The 26415-nt window shown below is 39.7% G+C and overlaps 1 protein-coding gene across 11 annotated transcripts in view; it reads left to right on the top strand.

Annotated features, from left to right (window-relative positions):
- The window catches only part of ZMIZ1 (zinc finger MIZ-type containing 1), a 319493-nt gene extending 298096 nt beyond the window's left edge, over window positions 1-21397 (top strand). For 10 of the 11 annotated variants that reach the window (XM_015866340.2, XM_015866349.2, XM_015866341.2 and 7 more), the window contains 8 exons: window positions 1086-1191; window positions 1732-1892; window positions 2171-2238; window positions 4120-4188; window positions 4720-4967; window positions 7901-8064; window positions 12922-13170; window positions 16865-21397. In XM_015866340.2, the coding sequence (XP_015721826.1) occupies window positions 1086-1191; window positions 1732-1892; window positions 2171-2238; window positions 4120-4188; window positions 4720-4967; window positions 7901-8064; window positions 12922-13170; window positions 16865-16972 (1173 nt within the window). In that variant the 3' untranslated portion in view covers window positions 16973-21397. The remainder of the gene's footprint in view (window positions 1-1085; window positions 1192-1731; window positions 1893-2170; window positions 2239-4119; window positions 4189-4719; window positions 4968-7900; window positions 8065-12921; window positions 13171-16864) is intronic. The other variant, XM_015866343.2, reaches the window with a different exon arrangement.
- The last annotated feature ends 5018 nt before the right edge of the window (window positions 21398-26415 follow it).

Raw genomic sequence — 26415 nt, 5'->3', positions numbered from 1 at the left:
TTTTCTTGTAAGGTGCTTGTTTAATGGTGTTGACACAGGCAGAGTACTAATGCTGATTTTTTTGAGCTGCAGAATTATTGCAGACTGTAGCAACGTCAGTGTGTTTGAAAGGACTTGGGGGCCTAGGGGAGGAAGGGAGTTTGCTCTCCAAGCTCTTTTGCATGTGCCTGAGTTACAAAGTGGCTGAAGGATTTCAAGGAAGTAGATTATTGAGATGTGGACTGTTATCCAGTACTAATTTCATTTACTTAGAGGATTAAACTGCAGTTGATTTGACGTGATAACTTCAGCACTCTCATTGTTGGTGATGGTTTTTAGATGAAAAAATTTGTATCCCATGAAACCTTTCCCCTTTCTCATTTTCCATGGTTCAGTTGCTTTTGGAAACAAGAACTGTATTTTTAATGCAGACTGTTGTACACATTACAGTCTGAGCTTTTAACTGCCCTGCTGTTACTGACAAGAAAGCAAGCTGCTACTACCTCTCCCAAGGTCACAGTGTGAGGCATTTTAATGGGAAGCCATCGACACATTTTGCTTTACTTCACATTGAAGTATCTGAGCCTAATACCATTTATCTGTTAGCTAAAAGCGGGGGCAGCATCCTGCAAATCCTCAGCAAGCTCTTATGACTCTGGGAAGGAGGATTCAGTGAGTTGCAGACAGATCAGTGGCAAATAGTGCAACTTATAACGTAGTGTGATGACAGGCAGATAGTCTTGATTATGTCAAAGAATCCAGGGTCTTAGGAATGAACCCAAGTATCAGAGAAAAATATATCAGCCCTCCAAATTCTGAATATTAAAGAGGAAGAAAATGCAGAACATCTTTTTTTTCCTTTTTAAAAAAGAAAAAGTTATTGTATAGGAGTATGCTGTGCTCCTGGGGAACAGAACAAAATACTGTACAGCATTCAGTATATCCCTATGGGAGTGCGTGCACTCAGCAGAGCAGCACCAGCTTTCATATTTATGCATTAGATGCCTCCTGAAGCTTTGCATCCAAGGGAAGAATGCAGCTCTGTTCAGCAGCATATGTACCATGTGTGCTCAGTTCTCGTGGTAACAAAGTGTGTTTTCTTTCAGTCACACTTGTTCGTGTTGCAGTTAGTACACCGGCCATCAGTTCGTTCTGTACTTCAAGGTCTACTAAAGAAACGCCTCCTCCCAGCAGAACATTGTATCACCAAGAGTGAGTTTTGTTTTTCTGTGGGTGATGACTTTCTTAAAGTGCCTGCATTCAATTGTGATTAACTATTTCTACACCAGATTTGCTGACTGAAAACTTTAAACTACACTTAAGAATTTCCAGAATATTATGTGCATTTTGGGATACTGAAATTTTAAAGTCTGTTTGGGTGGGGTAACAAAATACCATGAACACAAGCTTAGTCCCTAATGATTTCTCACCTCTCCTGGGATAACCTGCTTTTCCCCCCATATTTGTTTTTCTCTTATTCTAAGGTGTTGCATTGAAAGATTCTTCTCCCTTGTTCATTTAGGGCTGCTCTAAGTGCTTTTGTAGGACAGCACTTGCTATACTTGAGACTATGGCTGATATGCATGTGTGTGATGGCTTGTTTGTACAGCATAAGATTGTGCAACAAACACTTGTGTGTATAAAGGATGAATTGTTCATCTTTCAGATTTCTACATTAGGATTTAAAGTATACATTTCTCATGCATATTTTCTTCCTGCATATTTTCTCATGCATACCTTCTTCCTAAACAGTAAAGAGGAATTTCAGTAGTGTAGCAGCTTCCTCTGGCAATGCAACACTAAATGGGGAAGATGGAGTAGAGCAAACAGCTATTAAAGTGTCTCTGAAGTGTCCGATCACATTCCGGAGGATTCAGCTCCCAGCAAGGGGTCATGATTGCAAGCATGTACAAGTGAGTAGATGCCAATGATGTCACAGTGTTCCCTCCACTATATATTATTACCTTTCGCTTGGTTATTGTAAGAGAGAGCTTAACAGATCTCCTTTTTGTCTATCAACAGAAACAGTTAAGTACATATGTTTATTTCTGTTGAATGTAGAGACAAGTAATCTGCTTGGTTTAGGTGTTAGTTCTAGTAGGATTTTCTTCATGACAGCTTTACTTTTGTATGACTGACTCAGTACAGTATTTTCCTTTGATTTTTCTCTCTTCTTTTTTTATATATATAGTGCTTTGATCTGGAATCTTACTTACAACTGAACTGCGAAAGAGGAACTTGGAGGTGTCCAGTATGCAAGTAAGTGCAACTATGCTACATGAAATGCTGCTGTAGGTGATTTAGCTGAATTCCAGTAATACTGAAGGTAATGAAGAAGAGCTAATTTATTTGGAAGGAAGAGAAAGGAAGTGCTAAAAAATAAGATACATTACGTTTACCTAAAGTCCAGTGAGAATTCTTCAGTACTGCATGAACTGGGGGAACACCCTGGATTTTTTAGAAATTCAAAAGCAGGAGATTTAATGTGAGATTTTCTTACGAAGTGCATAATCCGCTAGCTCTCATCAGGCTATCATTGTACTATGTAGAGTTAAAAAGAAGCTCAAATATTTGTAGTGATAAGACAGATATCTACATGAAACTGCTGAACTGAGTTGATTTTCCTCCAGATTATGCAGTATAAACAATGAGCAGATAGCAACATCCCATGATAGAAGAATAGGTAGTCTATTCTGGAGTTACTTTTGTATGATTTTCTTGTTGTAATCTCAAATTACTAAACATCAAATATTTAAATGTTAAAATGCTCAATATCCACCTGTGCTTGGTGGCTTAAGGTTGCCAAATAACTGTCTTAAGTATTGTGCTTTGAGTCACATAGAGATACAGTTAATGGCAAAGGAGAATGAGAATTCTGGAGGCTGCAGCATTTGACAATTGGATCCACCAAGGTCAATGTCAGGGGTAAATGAAGGCAAAAAAAAAGAAAGTAGAAAGGATTCTAGTTCAGAATAAGGCTGATTTTTAAAAAGCTATAATGTTTCCAAGAAGCTGTGAGTACGAAAGTTTGGAGAAATTGCTTAAAGAAAAAGGGAAATATCTCAGTATATTTTCAACTGTATGTCTTGACTAGAGCACTAGCGTACTGCAGAAGAAACAGAACAAAACACTTTGAAGTAGTCACAGACTGCCCGTCATACATTTAACTGAGCAAAAAAGACTCACAGAATGTCTGCAAGCCCTTTCAGTGTCTTTAACCTACTGTGCTCAGTGCACGTGGTTATGAGTTTGTTACAGCCTCAGCTGAGAGCCAGTGCTCCTAAGCTCAAGCATCTGTAGTTGTAACAGTTTGCAGGCATCTCTGCCCATCTCCTCTTCAGTCCTGGTTGTGTCAGCCAGTGTTAACTGTTAAACAGATACAGCCATTGTCTGCTTTATTTGCTTCTGTGAACGTTGCAGACTTGAGACAAGCTTGACCATCTATGATCCATAGCTATCCTAAGGCACAAATGATTTCTCTGAACTACCTCAACCTTTTCAATCTTTTGAGTTTGGCTAAGAATAAGAATTGGATGTCTTAAAAGGTAGTGGTTGCTTCATACTTTATGTATTGATACATTCAGGCTAAAATTTGTGTCCACTTTCTCTAAGTATGAGCACCTGCATTCTGATCTTAGTTCCAACATAACTCATTTATGTTACTGTTTTGTTCTGTCCCCATCTGTGCTATGTAAAACAGTTATTATACGCAGTTATTTTGAAGACACATTACTGCATAGCTCAAGAAAACAGCACAGATGCAATTTTAAAAAAGTTGTAATTGTAGATGATGATTACAGGAGAGATCTACTGTGCTCAAAGAGACTTTATATCTGAAATACAGTTCAATAAAATCAACAGTTTAAAAGATGTGAACAGTTTGTGAACATATACAGATCCTTGTATGTAAATGTGTATCCATATCTTACCTATTTGATGTAACAAACTATTATTCTGGTAAAGCAGATGTACAAGTGAAGCTGTTTGTCCCAAATCATTATAAGCTACTTATAAGAAATAGTAAGATGGTAGATCTTAGACTGCTGATTTCATCACTAAACTATTCTTCTTCCATCCTTCTTTTAAATATATGGATATATTCTAATATGAAGGAGTTATTTGTTTGTTTTCCTTTTCTAGTAAAACTGCTCTGCTGGAGGGCTTAGAGGTTGACCAGTACATGTGGGGTATTCTCAACGCTATACAGAAGTAAGTGAATTGATATTTCTGATATCCAAGACTAAGTGAATGGAAGATACTTTGAGACAGTCATGCCAAAGGTGTTAGTGATTGAACTTGAGTATTCTGTTTCACAGCTTCTCAGTGAAGCTAGTAATATCAGTAAGCATAGCTAATAATAGTGTGTCTCTTTCTGCCCACTTAATAGATTTCATTTGGGTCATCTCCTGATGGCAGCCTCATCAGTGAGACAGAAGGAAGAGCAAGAATGGAGGATGAAATGTTTTCTCATGTTTAGAAGGAGACCTTCTGATTGACATATAGCAGATCACATAGATACTTTTGGATTTCACTGTGAGGGTATAAACAGAAATGTGCTCTCACATTGCTATTTCTAAAATTTGCTTTCAGCACACTTTTGAGGAGTGAAGGATTTTGAGGTTGTATATACTAGAGCATTTAAAAACATTTGTTGCCATCAGTTTCTTAGGGAAATATCAGCAGAATTGACAGGAAACTGAAGAGCAATTAATGTGCTAAAATTCTCACGTTATTTTACAGCTCAGAGTTTGAAGAAGTTACCATTGACCCAACTTGCAGTTGGAGGCCAGTCCCTATAAAGTCAGATATTCACATCAAAGATGACCCAGATGGCATTCCCTCCAAAAGATTTAAGACCATGAGTCCAAGCCAGATGATCATGCCAAATGTGATGGAGATGATTGCAGCTTTGGGTCCTGGGCCATCACCTTACCCATCCCTCCCACCTCCTCCAGGAAGTAACAACTCCACCGAATATGGTAACCAAGGTAAGTCTTACATCACTCTCAAACTCAGTGAGTCAGTCAGTCACCTTTGTTGTGTCACCTTTGTTTGTCTTTGCACCTTCTCATGGACATTCACAAGGAAAGTAAAATATGTGCGGCTGCATTTCTGAAATTCTGCATGAGACTTTTCATTTAAGATTCATCTGCTTAGAGAAAATGTCTTATAGTAAGGCAATTGCTGACTGCCACATTTATTGCTATGCAGCTCTCTCTAAATCAATGAGCACTGTATGTTCCCTTATGTATTCATGGTCTGCCACAATATACATCTTTCCTCATTTTTTCTGTTTGTTTTCCTTCTGTATCCCTCTAGTTCTGATAAAAGCTTCTCCTGCTACATTACTTACTATGTAGCAAACCTGACTCATTAATCCGGCCACTTGGGCAGGTGGCTGACATTCCATGGATCACCCAGAAACTTTTTGCTGCTTTGCAAACGCCTTTGCATTAGATAATGACTTCTGAGATACTCTGTCTATGCATTGCCAGTTTGAGAAACATAGAACTAAATCCAAGCAGTGGAAATTTCAAATGACTGGGATACTCTGAATAACTAAATTATACTGACAATTCTGAAAATATGAAACCAGAGACTGTTCTTTTTGCAAGAAATAAGACATGACTCAGTTCAGCTCAGAGAAAAGACCAACTGTTCACACCATCAGAATCCTCAAATTGATTACAAGGTGATATATGTGCTTTTTGACGGCATTTGAAGAAAAACGTATTTTGCATGCAAAATACGCTTAATTTGCTCCAATGACTGCAAAACTGATGACAGATGATAAAACTTTCCAGGTTTTCAAACAGATGAATGATTACTATAACAAAGCCAAGAGCACTGAATCACAATTTTTTCAGTTGTTAAGTAGGAGTGAAACACAGTCAGAACATGAGAACAGAGCCATGTTTTCTTCATCATCTTTCTAACTCCTTTACCCAGGAATGGACACAGTAGTCATGTAAGCTGGGCTTCAGGGTTTCTTTAGTGATTGTTGCTTGGGCTGTTGTTTCCCTCCCTTCCCCTGTATGTCCTGTAGCAGAGTTAGACATTGCTGCTCAGAGCCTCGACTCACCAATGTCATATGCAGTCTATATTGCCCTACCTCTGCTGCAACACACGTATCAGTGCAAGGCACCAGATTATCCTAAATGACTTTACAGGTGTGTCCCTCAGCATGTGGCACAACTCTTGCCCCAGAGAAGGGCGTATATCTGCATGGCTGTAAATGCGTGGACACGGTGCATCCTGTTTTCGTTCTTTATCAATATATGCAGTGAAACTTAGTGTTTAGAATTAGGCAGTGTCCTCTGATTGATAACATTCTAAAAAAAAAAATAAATAAATAAAATGTAGTAGTGTTATTACTGTGGTTTACGTTTGTAATTATACTGAAGTATAGTTTGTAAATATAGCAACTACTCAGTAATCCAAGACCTTATTAATTTTTTCCCAAGAAGCAAGGAAAGAGCAGTTACATTCTGGGAGAATTATCCAGTTTGCAGATTAACAAAATGGGAATTAGTAAGGCTCTGTGGTATTTACATGGTAGATCAAAGTCCTGACTTCTCTGAGAAATACTCTTACATGGCTAATGACTTCTATTCCTCTGAGATTAAGCTTCTGCTTATGAAGCTGTGCTGAAGAGCAAATGTCACAGCTACTTTGGTTTGTTGAACTCCCTTCTTGACTTCTTCCATTTAAAGCTCCTGTATTCTAGCCGAGAAATCTTAAGTTCTCTGTTCAAGTTCCAAAACTATTCTATTGTTTCTGAGTTCACTATCATGCAGTTAGGTCACATATAAAAAAATAGCTTAATGACTTCAGTCCAGTCCTAATTCTTAATAGCAGATAAACTAACAGAGTTGGTATCTCAAATGGAAGTGCTAACAGAGGGATCAGAACAGAAAAGAATTGTGAAAATAAATCCCCTGTACTATGATGCACTCATGCTGCAGAATTATAGTGATGCTCACACGGCTGAGATGGAAGGATCAAAATATACTGATGATGGCCATACTATACTTGTCCTGAAGTTCTGCAGAGAGCCCCAGGCTTGTTGCTAAACAGTAGATGTGTGAGGTTTAAAACCAGATTCTGGACTGATAAGGAATTTTGATGTTCTGGAGAACATCTTTTCCATCCAAAGTTAGATAGATTTCGTAAGTTATCTAATTTTTCATTGTGAATGCACATATCCACATTTGAAACACAAGATGTGTGCAGGCAGTTTGCAGCTCTGAAAATGGGGATAGATCTTTTCAGAAAGGGAAAATTGGTGTATATTTATGTATAGTTTTCATGGTATCAAGGAGAATTATATCCCAAGCCTCAATTAGACATGAAGGCCTCTTCTGCATTATCTCAACAGAAGTTGCCTATTTATAGTGATGAAGAAGAGGTGAAATGGATGTGCAGCATCCATGGTGGCATCTTCCTGATGCAGCTCGGTCACTTAACTTTGTCAGTAACTGATGGAAAGCTACAGTCCTCCTTAGTGCGTGGAAATGTAAATAAAAATGACGTAGGTGTACTATATATAATTTGTACTTAGGCAGCGAGTCAGTTTAGTCGGATTCTTTGGACTTTTTTGTCTTGCTTAAGTTTAATTTGTGACTTAAATGCAGCTTTAGTAAGTGTCAGGAGTTTTCACTTATTTTCAGAATGTACACAAATTACTACAGTCAGTCCTAATATTCCCAGCAGTAGCCAAAACATGAAAGCCAAATGCCATATTTTCTTCCCTATTATTCCTTCAGCTACTTCTGCAGTGGGGAGTGCAACATTGCCATGTTACCCCATCCTATGTAGGGGAGATATGGCCCTGCAAAGGTTTTATGAGAAGAGACTCTAGAAGATAAGTGTCAGGAAAAAAAATAAAAATTATTTTGTATCATATCTGCTTGTCTTTCAGGTAACAGTTACCAAGGTCATGGCAATTTTGATTTTCCTCACGGGAATCCTGGTGGAACATCAATGAATGATTTCATGCATGGGCCACAGCTGTCACATCCCCCAGACATGCCAAGCAGCATGGCAGCTCTCGACAAACCTCTCAGTCACCCTATGCAGGAATCTGTAAGTAATGGTACTGCAGACATAGGTCTTTCTTTGCAGGGGTAAGGTGCTTCAGTCAGCCAAATGGACTTTCCTTGTGACTTGATTTTCTTAGTTTTGGTTTCCCAACTTTGGCAAAATCTGAAATAGAGTAGCCCTGAGAAATGTGAGAAATGTCAGTTTTAGTTTCTGGCCTTTTCAAGTTTGTGGGAAAATGTCTTTAAGGTTTTTTTTATAGATTGTTGTTTAAGCTTGTTTATCTGAAAGAAACGACCTGGCTTGGTGTACCTGTGTTAATCACTGTGCTTTCCTCTGACACCTGAAAAAAGCTAGCCAGCAGTATCTGTGAATGTCCATCTTCAGCAGACAGCTTGTTATAACAAGACATTGACTGACTCCGGAGCAGGGACTGTGTCTTCCCTGACTTTGTCCCTGAGGGCAAAGTTTGCATCAAAGCATTTTGTGAGGGATTCTATCCAAGTAGAAATGTACCTTTAAGCTGTAGGGAATAGGACAAGCCTGTAGATTTCAAGGAGAGATACTGCTGCTAGTCTGAGGGTGCACCAGGGTAACAGATTTAAAAAACAGAGGTTCTTCAGGTCTCAGCTGGAAAGGCAGAAACTGCTCATTAGAAAAGTGGCTTGCTCAGTGAACCAAGTTATATATACATAACTTTACAGCCAGAAGATGTAGTACCGCAGCAACCAGATGATAGAAAATTTACCAGCAGTGTTTAGCTCTTAGGCATGACTAGTCATCTATTTTAACTCTGTGTGGTATGTATGTGTATATATCCTTTTATATTCAAGTACGTTACAGGGCAGGGGCTTTATAGTATGCTGTTACTGTGCAGGAAGGATGTTTAACTTGATGAGTCATCTGTGCTGTGTTTTCATTGAGCACTAGAAAGCATTATTTCAGAAAGTAATGAGGATATATGGTAGCAGATGCTTAGGAAAAGCCTACTCAGTCAGTGTCTCCTCTAGCTGGCAGTGGGTTTTCCAAGGAGGATGGTGAGAAATAGGGAGGGAGGGGGGAGAGAGCATTCTTAGTGTAGCTTGGGCAGATCCCAAGTGAGAAGAATGTCTGCAAAGGAAGAGTCCAGAAAATGTAATGACTTTACCACTTCACAGGCTATTAAAGGATAGAACAAGCACACTGTAAATTTAATTTTACTTTGGCAAATTTTACCTATCAGTTTAATGAGCAACCTGAATATCTGTATCTGAACCAACTGTACAGCATGAGAATATAGTAGTGAGGGGAATCGCTACCAACCTGAACCACTCACACACAGCTGCTGTCCTTTGAATCGAAGCCACAGGGAATTCTTCTGCACCTCCCATTCTGTGACACGTACATTTCCACTCCATCAGTTAACTGCTTTACCTTTGCTATAGCCATTGCCCTAGTAGATTCTCTGAAGTGGTAGGATATGAAGTAGTTGAATATGAAAGCGAAGAATCTGTGGCTTTCTGAAAATTGGACTCCTTACAGATAATAGCAAAGTTAAAAGTTACTCAAGGCTATGCATACTGCAGAACTGTAATAGGGTATCTGGGTAAATGTTAATAGATTTTTGATTTTGTGGGTCAGTCAGTATCAGATCTAATGCTTGCTTATGATAGCTAGCAATTGAAGTAAACCTTTGCCTCACTTGTCCCTCTTCTATCATGATACACAAGCAATGCTGTTTGGAAAAGGGAAGTGGCACAAAAGCAGGCTCCACCTAGCCTATGTCAGTGGGTGATTTGCCTTATTAAGGACTGGTTTTCATATCTTTTAGCACAACAGAATTAGGTTGACCTTGCCAATTTGGCCATACATATTTTTAGTCTGCTCTTGTGGACTGATAGTACTCTTGCAGAACTTTGTCAATATTACAGAGTGTCTGCTTCCCTCTTCTGTTTTTGATTTCTTCCATTCTTCTCTCTGAAGGGAAGTATTTTTTGGTAGCAGACACACAGGAAAGACAGCTTTAAAACTGCTGCTTTTAGAGAAATGCATGCTATTAAAGCATGGTACTGATATAATTGAACCTCTTGAGTTTGCAGTATATTTGCAAGGACGCATGTTGATAGCAAGGGAAAAATGGATGGGAAAAGTGGCAGAGAACAGCGGCAGGGCAGGATGGCATCTTTTGGTGATTCTGCTACTTAGCACAGCTAAGAGCTGGCGAGTCTGTGACCTCCATAGTGGAGAGATGTATAAACAATTGACTCAACCTAATGATCCTTTTTTTCACTATCAATTTACTCCTGAGATGAAAGGAATATCATCCTGCAGCTGGCAAGCTCTGTTGCTGTTCATCTCAGCACACCTAGAGGTCACTCTTAGACTAAATCATAACAAATTGTGTTCTTTGTGCTATTAAATAGTAGATGTAGTTGTGTCTTCTATAAACTTTCCTTTTACAGATTGTAAATGTTTAAGAGTGCCAGGGTTTATGCTCTTAAAAACAACTCTGAATTACCTTGCTATCTAAGCAGTGGCAACTTTGTTAGACTCAGCATTCATAATGTAAGTTAGTGCTTTTGAAATAAAACAGTGCAAGTGGCAGACACAAGCTGGAAGCCCACGTTGTATTGTTTAGAGTGGTTTTACACCGATGGTAATTATTTCATCATTAGTAAGCTGAATGAAGACAAAAAAAAAAATAGTACTGAGCATTTATTCTGTCACAGGTAGGCCTGAATCAATGCTGTCGGATCTTGAAGCTGTGTTGGCTGTTTAAGATTATGATAACCTTCAGTCTTATAATGAACAACGACTTCCTGTCCAGCAGTTATCTCTACCCAAGATACTGCCTTATCAATAAAATATTTAATATAATGTCAGTATACGGAAACATAATGTGTAGAATTTTTAACCTGATTGTCTGTTCTGAAATATGTCTGAAAACATATGAAAGCCTCTTTGTTTAAATAATTACTTCTATAGGCACACCATTGTGACCCTTGCCATGTGCATCTGGAGATAAATTTAAGAGAATTTTCAAGATGTTCCTATTTTGTTTTATTTTCTGGAAACAACTTTCCCACTTCAGCAACACTGTCTTTAATTGCTTTTTACTTTTTGTTATTAAGCTTTCTTTGCACAGTCCCTGTTGCACATGTTCTCAGTGAACAAAAGAATGAAACGATACTATTTGGACAGACATCTGTTTTCACTTGGACTGTAGCAAAGTTCCTAGGCTGCGGATTCATTTACATTGAGCTGTGGTCTATGGGCAGAATTTGTACAAGTTTACCTCTAAGGTAACAACAATAATGTTACAGAATATGTTCCAGATAGTCAAATTGTGACTCTAATGGAGAGAAAAGTATACAATGGTACTTCATAATAGTTATCTTATAGTCTCATATGGGAAAGAGACCCAAAAACACTTATGCATGTAGAATCCTGCTCATTTCCACCAACGTTCCTACTGCCAAACTATTGAAAAAGGCCTCCATGTAGCTGAGTATGAGTGTCCCACTGTATCACTGTTCAGATGTCAGTTTTCGTGTGAGTGGAAAAATGTTTCTTTATAAAATGCTTGTTTCTGTGATTATTTTTTTTCTCAATATCTTGGAATATTTTAATTAAGTTTTGTAATAACCTCCCTTTTGTTTCCAAAACTAAAGATTAAGGTTAAAATAACCTTGCAGTTTGCTGTGATATGAAAGGGTCAATGCTGACATGTGACATAGCATTTTGCCAGTTTCTGTTGGCTTGGCTGGATGAATTTCATGCTGTTGTTGTATGTATCTGTTCTTTTGTTTCAGCTCCACTGTGTGGCAATATGTAGCATTTCTCAAAAAATGTTTACATTTTTTGCTTCTCCATATACCCAATTAACATGAAATAACTGATTCTAAGGCATTCACACTCATTTTTCTCTTGGCACCATGGTCAAGTCCCAAAGAGTCCACTAGCATTAATGGTGATGTAGCAGAAGAAAAAACTGGGTTTGTGCATTTTTGTCACTTCTCTGTAATGGGAGAAAGATTTTTTTTTTCCCTTAATTCTTCCATAATAAAGTTTAGAAGACACGTATGGTTTGGTAGGTCATTCCCCATTGAAAACTTAGAAAATACAAAATTTTTGCTAGAGAACTTGCCCATGTGAAAATAAGGATGCATTCTGTTGCATGATCTTTCATTATTTAAGATAATGTGTCGCAGGGTGTCAGCAGGTATTCAGTCACCTCTGGCAGCTCTGTGGGTGGCTGAGGAGCTTAGCTAACCAAGCCCACTTGATTTTATCAAGCATCAGCTAAGAAAATCCCTTAAAAGGGGTTTTGCTTTCTGAAAAGATGGATGAAAATAAAATAGAGAAAGGCATAGGGAAGGGCTGGTATTTGCCAGATGGTTGTAACAAGCTGAAACAAGAATAGGCAGCAATGTCAGGGAAGCTACCCAATAAGGAATCTGAGCAGAACTTAAGCATTTTCTCAGTTAATCAGTTTGCTGGCACGGGGATCATTATTCAACAAATCCTCCATTCATTCCCGAAATTTTTCAAGGGCAAAGCATCTGCCTGGCTCACACTGAGCAGCAGTATCAGCCCCCTTCAGCCCCGTGGGCTGCTTGATTTGTGCCTTCAGCCACAGTTTCCCACATTACAGTGAAACAAATGCAGCAGCACAAACCCAGTGTTTATTTCCCCATTGCAGATGACCTCCAAAAAGCTGAAACATTTCCTCCAACATTGGGATATGGAGCTTTCTTTTGAAATTATGCTTTTTTTTTTCTTTTTTTTTTCTTTTTTTCCTTTTTTTGGTCTTTTAAATTCATTTTTGTTGTTTCCTTTCAACATGCGGTTACAGAGTCAGGCACCGCGAGCACTGTACCTTGTGGCCTCACTTTCTTTTCCTGCTTTTTTCCTCCTCCGCAGATCCCTCATCCCGGCAGCACTGATCAGTCCCATACTTCCATGCAGCAAGGTTTGCACGTCCCTCACCCCAGCAGCCAGTCAGGGCAGCCATTACATCACAGCGGGCCTCCCAGCCAGCAGTCCCGGCAGCCACCCCCGGCCGCTTCTGGCAACCATCCACACAGTGACCTGACCTTTAATCCCTCCTCAGCCTTAGAGGGTCAGGCTGGTGGACAGGGAGCACCTGACATGCCGGAGCCCTCGCTGGATGTAAGTCTGTGTCATACTATCATCTGCCTGCCATAGAGTGTGCTTGACATGGCGGTGGGAGGGCGGGATGGGTGTGGGGATGGGGAGCCGCTTCCACAGCACATGCCATCGTCTCATGCTTGGGTACATGGGTGTAGTCACTGCAGCTGAGGTGACAGGGCTCTCCTGGCTTGCTGTGGAAACTCTTCTGTTTTAAGCAGCTGTGTGATGTGCCAGCTGTGTCCTCCTCATAGTGGGGAGGCAAGTGTCTTTTGAAACAGCAGGTAGAGTGTCTGCCTAGAGAGATCTCCCAATCCCCTTGTCACCAGATGAAGGCACTCGTGTGTGTGAGTCCAAGCCCTGGAACTGCTGCAGCCTCTGGATTAGGAGGAGTTGGGCCAGGCTCGGGCCACATGGTGCCCACTGAGCCATGTGCTGGCTCAGTTTCAGCCTCATGGTGCCTGACAGTGGGGTCCATCCCTGGCTCTGGGCCCTGCCACCAGCACTCAGCAGCAAACGTCCTGCTCCCATGCCATGCAAGTGCTGCAAATGAACAACAAGGACATCTTCTGCCTCCTTAGCCAGAGTTGAGCGCAGCATGTGACTAAATGGAGATGATCCTAGTGTTAAGGACAGAAGTAATGTCCACAGCCACCCACTGCTAGTGCTGGGAGTGAGCTGCTGGAGGCATCTGTTCAACTACCCACCTTCTGAAGATTACATTTCTTAGCACTAGGGTTGGATTTTCATTTAAGTCATGCATTCCTGTACTTGTATCTTCTGTCTGGTCCAAAGTCTGCCGCACAATGTATTTTTCTGAGAGAAGTGTTCACTCTGTGCCTCAGGTTTATACCTGTCTGTGCTGTTGCTGTGTGCGTGCCTGTTCCCTGTCCCATGACAGCACTGTGCCACCAGGCAGCCTCGTTGGGGAGGGCAGGCTCCAGACACTGGGAGAAGCCCTCCGTGAGCAGTGTCTGTGCTGGAGCCAGGCTGTGTCTGTCACACAGCATGACCATGGCGTGTCCCTCAGGAGATGTGGGTCGTGTTGGCAACTGGGGGTCTGAGCCCTTAAGGATGCCATATGAGTAATATCAATAGGTGAAATAAAAAGCTCAGTTTTTCTTCAGGTATTTAAGTAGCACTGTACACTGATATGGGTCAGGCAATTGTTCCTTGGTGACAAGAAAATATACCTTTACTATAGTACTGTGAGTATTGCTGATGGAGGCACTCGGTGTGAAACTGAAATTGCTGTAGCTGAATGAAGCAAGAGCTGTGCAGTGTGGAGAGCATAGCGCTTAGAAATATCTGTGAGCTCAGTCACGCTCAGGTAAATGATGTCAGCAGGTTTAGCTATTGGTGACTGTTGTGGAACCAGGCTGAGCCAGGCACCTCGCTGCACTGTCTGTGAGCTGGAACCAAGCTGGGGAATGTACCACGGGCAGCTGGACCTGCTGGCGCATGTGGGGTCATTCATTAGTGCTTCAGTGCAGTGCTCAGCCAGGCAGAAGGGTACACCTCATGTAGACAGAGATGACCCACACTCACACCACACACAGCAGAGGCACAGGGTGCGGATGCCTGATGAGAGCCCTACAGTGATCAGTTCAGGAGCACTGGATGCCCTCTCCAAATTCTGCCAGGTCCAACACACCCTCACAGTGCCTGCTCCTCTCAGCCCTCCATCCTTCCCTGCTGGCCCAGCACTGCACCCAGCTGGGCCCTTGGATTTTCCTCTTGCTGCGAGGGGCTGCTGTGAGGATCCCCACACACCAGCAGCCAAGCTACAGTGCCAGCTCATGGCCCGTGTGTTGCACAGGCCTGCATGCAGGGAAACACCCCAGCATTCAGAAATGCTCTTTGTGTTTTCAGAATTTCCTCCTCTTTACCCTTTTTCTCCTTGAGACTGTGTCAAAATATGCCTTAATTAGCAAAAATTGGTTGATTCTCTATTGAGAAGTCTTAGAAACATTTTAGTCTTGAAGTTTTGCCATTACTTCGTGGTATGAAATGCACCCTCAGAATTCAGAAGACTGCATCATTAAAGATCATATTGTTTTTACCTTTCACTTTAAAAAAAAACAAACAACAACAAAACCAAACAACAACAATCCTCTGTATAAAAGAATGAGTCTCAGACACAGTATGATAATTTTTTAAGAATTGAGTTGGAATATCTGCGGGATACATTCAACCATTTGTTACTTTCTAAACATATGGAAAGGCCTCAGTTTTCTTTTAGTCCCATACTAGATATTCAGAAAACTATGCAAGCAGGTGAAATGCATTTAAAAGCTGTATATCTTTAGTCTAGTGCTATGACAACAGCAGTTACAACTGTGTGTAAGAGGAGGAAGTGTTTTATGAAAAACATTCCCTCACGAACATTTTGTTTATGCAAACTTTTTTTTTCTTTTTTTAATAATGCTTCTTCATTTCATATATAGCGTATTTAAAAATATGTTCATCCATTTGAGCGTATAGAAGCATATAAATATAGTACTTGTGTGCCAAATGTGACGTAGTCAAGTTTTTAGTTTTATAGTATTTGAAAACACAGAACAGTTTAAATTAATTTCTTGTACTTACCGTTGTGTGTTTTAAACCATTCCATGTTTTTTTTCTGTCTTGGCCTCAACACAACACTGAATATAAAGGGAGCTTATTACAGGCTCTTCTGTGTCAGGTCATAAATACTTTTACTTTTTACCAAGACTTGGCAAGTTGCAGAATAAGCCAGAAAACATTGCCTCTTACAAAACCCTCAGTAGCTGAGGTGTGCCTGTGACCTGTCAGATAAGAAAGAATCTGAGAGATGCTTGGGAAAAAAAAAAAAAGAAAAAAAAAAAAGATTAACAAATAAATAACAACAAAAAAAATGTAGTTCTATTTGACGCAGTGTTAGCGAAAACGTAAGTTCAAAAAATTTTCGACTTGATACATTTACAACCTTGTGGAGATCAGTGCATCTTCTGTTGGTTGTAGTGTTATGCCACTGAACCTTTAAAATGCCTTGAAATACAAATAAGCTGGAGTTGAATAAGCACTTCCAACCACCATCAGCTGTCACTGCCAAAGAGAGAAGAGGAGGTCATCTCTTCTTCTCCTGCTCATGGAGGCCTGCCTTTTCACTCCCCTCCCCTTATTCCTCCTTAGGACTCTTGGTGGGTTTTTTAATTTTGATTTTGGGGTTTTTTTGGTCTGAGTTAGTTTCAACACCTGACAAGTTCCAGTCCAGCTCACTGGCCAGCCTGTGTGTCTGTATACGAGGAAGGGATGGACACAGCAGCCTCATTCCATAGGGATAAAGGCTTAAAGCAATCACCATGCTGCTGCCTGCCAGTCACATACACCAGGCTTTATTGATCCACTTTAAGACTCAAATAAGTCTTGACTGCTTGGTTCGAGTTTCCTTTTACATGAAACTAACCTACGTAACACATTTATCAAGAAGGTCTTATCAAGAATGTTAGGCAGGAATTAAACTTTGTTTATTAATAAGCTTTGTGACGGGGATGTTGAGTAATACAGACTTTCACAAACAAGTGGCTACTGCGTCACCTTAGGGTGTGAAGCAGCATTACTGCTGTCAGATTTATTTCAATATATTTATATGAAAGCCAGTTTCCTGGAATGTATGGTATTTAATCCCTTTTTTTCCCCACAATTGTATTTCTGTTACCTGTAATTTTCCTTTTATCTTTATATTTTATAGCTGCTTCCAGAACTCACAAATCCAGATGAGCTGCTTTCGTACCTGGATCCTCCTGATTTGCCAAGCAATAGCAATGATGACCTTCTGTCTCTCTTTGAGAACAACTGAACCCATGTGTATTCCCCCATCCCTTTCACTTGTTCACATGTGTGGCTGCACAGCGAGGAATCTTAACACTCCTTTTCCACAAAAGAAGAAAAAAAAAAACACCTCACAAGTTGATCCAGTGGTGCACTCCCTGCTTTCTTCATCTCAGAACTGCTTTTGTCAGCTTCAAAAACTGCGAAAGTGACGGGAGAAAAAATACACAAAAAAGTGCAGTAATCTCAGAGTCCGCCATGCTACGCGTCACAACGTAACACAGACAGTTGTGCAGCTATTGGAAACCCCGTTTGTTGTTCATCCTATAGAGAGAGAGTTCTGTGATAAACATAGTGTGAAGTATCTTGGCAAAAACAAATCTTGGCAAGGGAAGAAAAGGCAACAAAATGGAACTGTCTTTAATTGACCTGTCTCAGAGTGTCCTTCCAACGCATGTTCTTCCATTTTTTTGAAACCATCTCCCTCCACCCTGCTTCTCCTCTGTCCCTCTCCAAGCACAGGTTTGTGTTGGAGTAATTGTTCTGGCCACACACAAAAAACAAAAACACTAACAAAGCTCCAAAAAGCACAAATCGTACAGTAAAATGGCAGAGGTAGGGAAGAAATACAAGCCCATCAAGAGGGTGACAACAGTTTAGTAAACACGTTGTCAGTAATGGAGTCCTGAGCATCTCCAGGCCACAGCCGCGTGTGTTTGGACTTTAAAAAGTTCAGGAATCTTAAACACTTCTTTTGCAAAGGATTCCTTTGTTCAAACACACACATTGGAAGCACATGGAAAAAAATAAAAAATACTTTCAATGTTTAGGGCTTTTCTGTGGTTTGGTTTCAAATCATTACTGTTTGTGGCTGCATTGACACCCAACTGTCGAGATTGTTGTAACAGGTCTTTTTGCCATATGATCCATAAAGAATGGAAAAGAGAGGGAGGGGGGAATGCAAACCGAAACACTCTCAGTCATAAACCTACAGCCTTTGCTTCCTGAGCGTTTGCGTCACTGTGTGTATTGCACAACACATAATAAGACAAGCTAGGTTGAAGGCGGATAGGAAATCATTGCAGGATGAGGGAGAGTAGCATCAAGATCTGCATAATTATTTTTTCATAATCAGCTTGAAAAGGGGCATTGAAATTGGATAGACATAGCTTCTTTTTTATTTTGCTTTGTGTTCTGTTTTCATGACTGTTACAAATAATTCAAACTTTTTCTTTTCTCCTCCTTCAGTTTCTTTTCTTAAACCTTAGGTGCCAGGAAGAGATTGTTCTCATGAAGGAAAGGGCATGGGGAGGAAAAGTGACTTGGTAGATTGCTGCTGCCCTCAAAAGACCCTAATGCCACAATCACTGTCTTGCCCCTGTGATCCGTGCTTCTCGTGTGGTTGCTTCTCCTGCATGAGCTTCCTGTTGCTTCTGTGCCCATTTCTGTGCTCTTTGTCTCTCTCTCTCTCTTTTATAAAATATGTACAGTAGCTGTGTAAGAAGTGCATGTGTGCCAACTTTGCCCTTGTGGTGCAACATTTCAGCTTTTGCCCACTGTAGAGTTATTGGTTAATTTCTTTTTGTTACTAAAGCAAATTTGACCCTACTCCTTCCCTCGTCCCAGACCCAATCCAGTAACTTTTATTTGCTCGCCATAACGAGTTTTAAACTGAAGTGCCAGACAAGTTTTGTTTGTTCCCATCAGTTTGACTAGAGAGTTTCCTAGCCCTCTGTGTTCAGTTAGCGAGCTGTAAATGGCATGCTATGTGCTTACAACTCTGGATTTGCTTTCCTCACCAAAGTCACATTTGTAAATTCTTTGCAGTTCTTGTTTTATTTTGCTCTCTGTTAACATTTCCCACTACTGCTGTACATGCGTCGTGATATATATATGCTAGTCAGCAGCACCTTGCTGTAGATATTAAAGGAAATGGCGGTTTAGTTCTTTTATTTTCCAGTAGGAGTATTGAATCTGTCAAACATATTATGTAGAGATGGTCCCACACTTATATTTTTCCTGTTTCGAGTTTTTTTAAGAAAGGCGCTGTTCATTATGCAAAATCAATTATTTTAAGAATTGCTATTGTAAATATCTTTGTGAATATTTTAGTATCGTCTTTGATAATATTCAACATTTTCATGATCTGATTATACTTTTGCTGGTGTTTTTAAATACCTTGTCGGAAAAAAAAGAAAAAAAAAATTATATGGGTCCTTTTTTAACAAAAGAAAAAAAAAAGAAAAAGAAACTTGAGGGTTCTTTAACAGAATAAGGGAGGTTTTTTTTTTCTTCCCCCTCCTCACCCCACTCCTCCCCCCAAACCCGTTTTCTTTTGAAGAAATAGCCCAAACTTCATATCCATTTACCTGATGAATGAATTGAAATGTCAGGCAGTACCTGGACAATCAGGGCCCAGCTCTGTCATGGAAACACAGTAAGAAGTGATTGCCTAGGGCAAACATCCCACCACCCAACCAACCGATGTTTCCTGCCCAGGTGGTGCCTGTGGGCTGGTGAAGGCAGAGGTTTTGTCCCTTTGCCCCAGTGAGCGGGACACCTAGGGGCAGCTGTCTGAACAGGTGAAGAAGCACTAAGGCAAGCAGCGAGTACGTAAGGTACTGTATTTATATCACTGTGCTGGTGTTCCAGCCTGCAGAGCTGGGCACACTAACACAAAGGGATGCTGGTGGGTGGGGAGGGAAACAGTATAGTACACTTTATTCTGCTTAGAAGTGTCTTTTTTCTTGCGTAGGCTTGACAACCTGTAGAGGATCTCTGCAGAATATTAAAATACCTTGGTATAATACATGGTAACATGGCTGTGGTGTGGTGCTGCTGCCACGCCGACACTAGGAAAGACCGTTCTTCAGTTACAGATGTGTTTTGTAGCAATTTTACTGTAGTAGTTTTCCCCTGTATTTTTGCTGCATTGTTCATATATGTATTGAAGTCATTTTCAGGGGTGGCGAATGATAAACTGACGTTATGCCCTTAGAGTTTTGTTTTGTTTCATTCTGGGGGAAGTTTCTTAAGCCATAGGTTTTGGAATAAAGAACATTTCACAGTGCTAGATGGAATGCGTTGCTCAGATTTTTTAATTGATTCTATTTAATCCACTCTCCATTGTTTCCTGAGCAGCTAAGTTAGTCACCTGAAATTGCTTTTCTCTTAAAAACAACGTTAGTATTTTAAACCAGGTATGTTAAGAATTGACTTTTTGCAAACTGGTAGTATTTAAAACGTATCATCTGAAAGTACCTGCTGGAAAGAATAAAGGGAAAAAACAAACAAACAAAACAGACACATAGATATTAGCAATATGTTTGGAGCGGTGTTTGCGTCTGCTTTGTACAGTAATAGAGCGTTAAAGTGGATGGTGGATATGTTGGAGCTTAGAGAAGCATTTGGTTTCTAAGCAGAACTTAGGAAAGAAAACACGATTTTTACCCATCACCCAAATGTTGGTCATACTAGACAGTTTTAAAACTATGTCAGCTAAAATCAGGTACTGTATAGTAGATTCAGTATGGAAAAGCTTCTAAATGAAAATTTAGTTATTTTTTTATCTGTTCACTGCCGTATTAAAGTTTAGAGAAAAAACCTAGCAAATAGGGTAATCACAGTCATTTCTTTTAAAGCTTAATTATTGTATGAAATTCCAGTAGTATTTTTATTCTTCTTTTTTTGTTTGTTTGTTTACTTTTTAATTGTTTCCCTATGGAAGTTCATCTGGGAAAGAACCCACAGAAATCTACAGTTCTGCTGCCAAGACATTATTATAGGACTGACAGATACACGCCAATGTCTGCAGCGGAGACTCAAGGGACATCTGTACATATGTAAATGACAAATAGAGACATGTTAACAGAAATGCATTCATTTTCCTTGGAATGTGCATTGTTTTTATTTCGCAGGAAAAAAAAAAAAAAAAGAAAAAAAAAGGAAAAAAAAAAAGCTTGAAGCTCCATCTTATGTGGAAAATGAATCCTGTTTGTTAGCGTTCGTGGAGTCCCAGCATTCGTTTCACTTTCACTTCTGTAATATACTCTGATCCTTCGTTTTGTTTTGTTTTATCTACTTGTAATATTTAGCTTACGTGTACTAGTCTATCACCTGTGTATTTTTAGGGTGCTACAGAAATGATGAAGAAAAATAAGGGGATTACAAAAAGAAAAGTAAATTGTAACCAAATTCATACTTTGTACAATTTTTGATATTTCGATCAGAGGGGAATTAAAAAGGAAAAAAAAAAAGTACAATCTGACGTAACACGCAAAAATGGCCATTGTCTTTGTTTGTACATTGTATGTACAGTACAATGCAATCATTTCATACTTTAAACTGGTCAGAAAAGATAATTGTGATTTTTAGTCTTGCAAAACTGTATGTAGTTAGATGATGTGACAACCTAATATTTATCTAATAAATATGTATTCAGATGAAACCTGTATATTAGGTGTTCATGTGGTTATTTTATATTTAAAGATCAAATTATTTGACTATTGCTAGACATTTATATACTCTGTTGTAACACTGAGGTATTCTCATTTGCTCATGTTAATTTTTTTTTCCTAAATAAATTTGCAAAATTAAGGTCTGGCTAATTGGCAGCTGCTTTGTAAATTTTCAGTTTCTTTTTGGAACACCCTACTTGCCCTTCTCCCTTCAGGCTCATGTGTTCATCTGAAGGTCGTGTCTGTAGAATGGCGCTTCCCAGGGAGCACAACTTGCTGCAAGAAGGGAAAAAGGTGCAAACCAGGGTGGAAGAGACCCAGGCTAGAGATAAGTAGCACGGATTTACTGATAGGCACAGAATCATGTCAAAGAAAAGACCCTGACATGAAATTGTATTGATGAGTTGCAGTTCAGCACAGAGGGTCCCGCATACCATCAAAACGTGAAACAATTTCTTTGAAATGAAATATTTGCATGACACGAATAATACAAAAAAGAGGCTCATCTCTTGTGCTGACCTGTGTTTTGAAATGCAGGATGGCTGAAATCCTTATGGAGAGATGTTAGTGGATAGACTGGCCATCCAGCAGCACAGGAGACTGTTAGCTTTCTCTTTAAGTTTTCTCACAAGTCTCATTATTTTTATTTTAATTGCATTCTGTAATTTAGGGGAAATCAGTAATGGGAGATAACTAAAATGAGATATATATGTATATATATATATTTTAATGTATTGCCATTTATAGCCAAAAGTTGGTTTCAGATTGCGGTTCTGAGGTCTGCTTAATCTCCCTGAGCTCCTGACAGATCAAGCTATGGCTGCATGAGCGTGCACAGGGCACTGGCAGCAGCAGTGGCATGCACAGCTCCATTCCTGACAGAATTCCACACCTGACACTAGCCACAGTCACACACCATGTACTTTGTTGAAGGGTAAGGACTTGTTTCTGTAGAGAATTCCTGAGTACCTTCTGGATATTGCATTTGCAGAAGTGTTTAGCTTAAATCTGCCTTCCAAATATGTTCAATAGATAGGAACAACCTAACCATCTTGCATTGTGAGTATTTACACATGTTTATAAGTCAGATACAGCAATTAATTACCTCATAAAGACACACGTCCCTGCTGCCGACTGAAATACGCATAATTAATTATGGATATATATAACACTATGGATATAGATAAAACTTATTTTCTCAAAATTGGGAAAAAAAGTTTCTGCCTCAGTTTTGCCTCCTTTGCTAGTGCTATCAGTCAAAACAGTAATTTGGGATAAAGTGATAAAACTGAGTTACAGTGCATTCAGTGCATTTATCTAACCCAGCCAATAATTAATCAACATTTTGGTGTTTTGTTTTCCTGGAAGCTCCCCAGAAGCACCTGTCGGCCAGTGTACAGACCTGCCTTGGCACTCAGGATGGAGGCCAGCTTTTCTGCACAAAGTGTGTGAGTGACATCCTTCAGTGCTGGCTGTTCTTCACACTTACTTGGAAGTCAGAAGGCTACAGCAGTTCTCCAGATGGAGCTTCTCCTAGATGTGGACACCAGGATACGTATGATGTGTGCATCCAGTACATGCTGGAGTCTCCTGTTCCATCCTGTGGCAATATGGCCTCGCAATGTTTACTCTCCTGTGGTTCCAAGCAGACACATATGGGAGTACCTCTGTGCCTTCTGTGCTTGTCACAGTGCCTCATTGTTGAGCAGCTTCAGATCACGCTCAGGTCCTTACATTTTTTCTCTACTCTTCCTATTCAGTATGGAATTCTGAATACATATTATTTGTATGTGTTGCATTATGTTCCCAGACACTTGATCATGACTTTTATAGGAGAAACGGAGTTGGCACCATCTGCTTGTTTGCTGACTGGACAGTGGGAGTGGTACTCCTGCACGTAAATAATGTATCAATAGAGCTGCTCTCTTTCCTTTAAAGGAGGAAGCTGGACAACATAGAAAAAACATGGTACAACTCTTATTTAATATAAAATATTCCCATGTTATGGCTCCTTGCCTGTTACTTCCTAAAACTCTTTAACATATTTGATGTTTGTGTACCTAGTCTTTTATCTGTTTGTATTTATTTCTACCTAGAAAACCCACTTCCCTCTTACCAGCTTAAATTACAAGTCTGGCAAATCCTCTTGCACTGTGAATTTCCAATTGTGAATCAATACCTTTCCTTTGAATAGTTTTGAGTTAAAACTACTGTTTTAACTTCTGACAGTTTTCCTTTGTCCATATCACTGAAACCCTACCAGTTCCACATAGGATGTTACTCCTGACGCCAGTCATAGTGCCAATGCCCTGATCACACTTCTCTCTAAAAGGAACAAAGGTCAGACCTCTGCACATTCTGCAGAGGTATCTGGTCTCCATCAGCGTACAGAATTTTCCAGGGGAATGTAAAAACAGTCTGCAGGGAACCTAACCAATGAACCATTTCTATTTAAGAGGCAAGCAGATAGTGATTATGGCATGACTCCTACAGGCAGTTAGCAAACAGCCTGGCAGGGAAGGACTTACTATTTTGCCCACTCTGTGGCTCATTTGCGTTTTCAGGAACTCCTAACCCAAATTGTAAACGTTGGTTTTCTGTTCTTTAACTTCATCTTTCCATTTAAAATATTATATTGTCAATATATGTGGGCTAAACAAGACAAAGGTGTTTCCCTTCATTTGTAGAATGCATCCACTTAGTTTGTCCAGTATGTTTCCAATTACTGATCTCACTGTGTTCTTGATAGATCCAGTAATACACACAAACTTAGGTTCTCTAGAAATGCAAAGTTTTTAAATACTCTGCTTTCTCTATGCATTTTTAATTGTTTGTTCTACTGAATGTCCAAAGAGGTGTAGGATTACCAACTGTATTTTTCCTCTACGTCTGAGTTTTGAATTGTTGTAGTTTTGATGGAATATTATGAGCTAGATATTGCAGTTTGCCCAGAGTTGTTTTATATTGATGTCCTGGGGATCCTGTTAAACTATTCCAGAAAATATAGTTTCAGCAAATTGAGAGCAATTTTCACCATCTATTCTTATATTTCAAATTCATAATCGATGCTTGTTTTTCTTTGATTTTTATTTCTGTATTTCTCAGAACACACTTTCTGTATATTCTTAAACACACAAAATCAGCAGATTTTGGACTTTCCATGTGCACCTCTCACTAGCTGTCCTACTTATACTGCTTCATCGTAAATCATATTTTGCCTACAGATTTCCCTTTTAAATTATGAATGATAGTCCTCTGTGAGGAAGCATTACTTTCATATTGCCCCTACCAAACTGATGGCAAAATTTAGAGGAGTGACACTGGGACAGGATCAGAAGTTTAGGACAGCTGGACTCCTGTCTCCATTGGCTGCTAATAAAAACTCTTGCCTTAAGATTTTAGGTATTTCACCAAACATTTCATTACCCAAAAATGATGTCTTCAGATGTAAATGTGACATAAATTAATTTTCACTCAACAACTTACTAGCTGAGTTTGGTGGGACGTTGCATATTCAGATGAGTGTCATATGTAATTATGTCATCTAAGTACGTCATTGATTTCTACACCAGGTAATGTGCTAATGCTAATGGTAAGCAATCCTTTCTGTGGTGACACTGCAGAAAAAGTGGAAAGGAATTAGAATGACAGCACTGGGTAGATGGTTCCAGAAAAAATTGAAATATCTGGTGGAATCTTTTAGGTATTACATGTGTGAAATTTAATTTCTGGATGTTTCTTGTTAAAAACGGTGGCTAACACTATATTTTTAGTGTTCGACTGTTGTTGTGACTTTGTACAACCAAAACCAGGTGTCTCAAAATTATGATTATTGTTAGAATCTGACAGAGTAGCTCATCTTGTACAAGGTACAGAGGAAGCTGTTAGCTCAAAGAGTCATCATTCATATTGCCACACATGACAAATTCAAGGAACATTCAAGGCTCTTCGAGGCAGATAATTAAAGCAGGGCACTTATGGAACAGAGTAGGAGAGAAGAACGGTCATGCAGATATGACAAAATAAGGAAAATAATTAGGTAGAAAGCTGCTAAGTACTCTGAGGAGGAAAAGAACAGAAAGGAGGTCAATTTGAACCAAAGAACTCTGAGAAAATTATTGCAAAATGCTACAGTGGGGAAGAAGCATTAAAACCCTTAGCTGGGAGTCTGTCGTACTGCTGGTGAGGAGCTGTGTGGGGCTGTGGGTATGGCACCTTGCTGTCTGTACCTCTGTAAACACTACAAACATGTCCCACTTGAGCAGCAACTGAAATTCTCTTCTAAAACACACCCCAGCCTAGAATGTCACATTACCACCCGGTCTTAAAATGTGATGATCTCTAGAGGTACCTTCCAACCCCTACAGTTCTGTGATTCTGTGATTCCCTCATGCCCTGCCAGCCCACTGTGAACTCTCCATAAATGTTCCTCAAGCAGTCAGGTGGTGCATGAGCACCATACAACCCCCCTATACGTTATGCAAGGTGGCTGAGTAATGAATTCCAGGTAAGCAAGGTCACTCCTAATGTCCGAAAGGAAAATGCTAATCACAGCTGTAAGGAGTGTGAGAGGATTGAGGTTTTTCTTGTATGACAATTTGTCAGTAATTAGTATGAAGTCATGTGGGGAAACTCACCCTTCATGTACATGGTGTGCTGCAGAGAAATTCACATTTCCTAAAATGAAACCTTGATCAGGGGAAACATTTCTAATCTATACATGTAACTGAGTGGTTACTCTTTACCCTTCATTCACTTGTATGATCTAATTTCTCATTGCAATCACTCAGTATAATGGAAGGGTCTTTCACTATCTCTCCTGCTCTCATGATCCAGGTTGGTCTTTTGGCAGATTTTTTAAGGCACTTTTTTCCACCTTTCTTGGAAAATGACTCCTCTGTAACTCCCAAGTTCTTGAAGTTGGGACAAGTTTCTGTACAAGTTTCAATTCACTGATTGTGCAGAGGTAGAACATCATGACAGGTGGTTTAGTGGCTTTGTTCCATAAGCCTGG

This window comes from Coturnix japonica, chromosome 6, assembly GCF_001577835.2.
Source record: "Coturnix japonica isolate 7356 chromosome 6, Coturnix japonica 2.1, whole genome shotgun sequence".
Classification (NCBI taxonomy): domain Eukaryota; kingdom Metazoa; phylum Chordata; class Aves; order Galliformes; family Phasianidae; genus Coturnix; species Coturnix japonica.
This window is presented reverse-complemented; position numbering and strand designations above follow the sequence as displayed.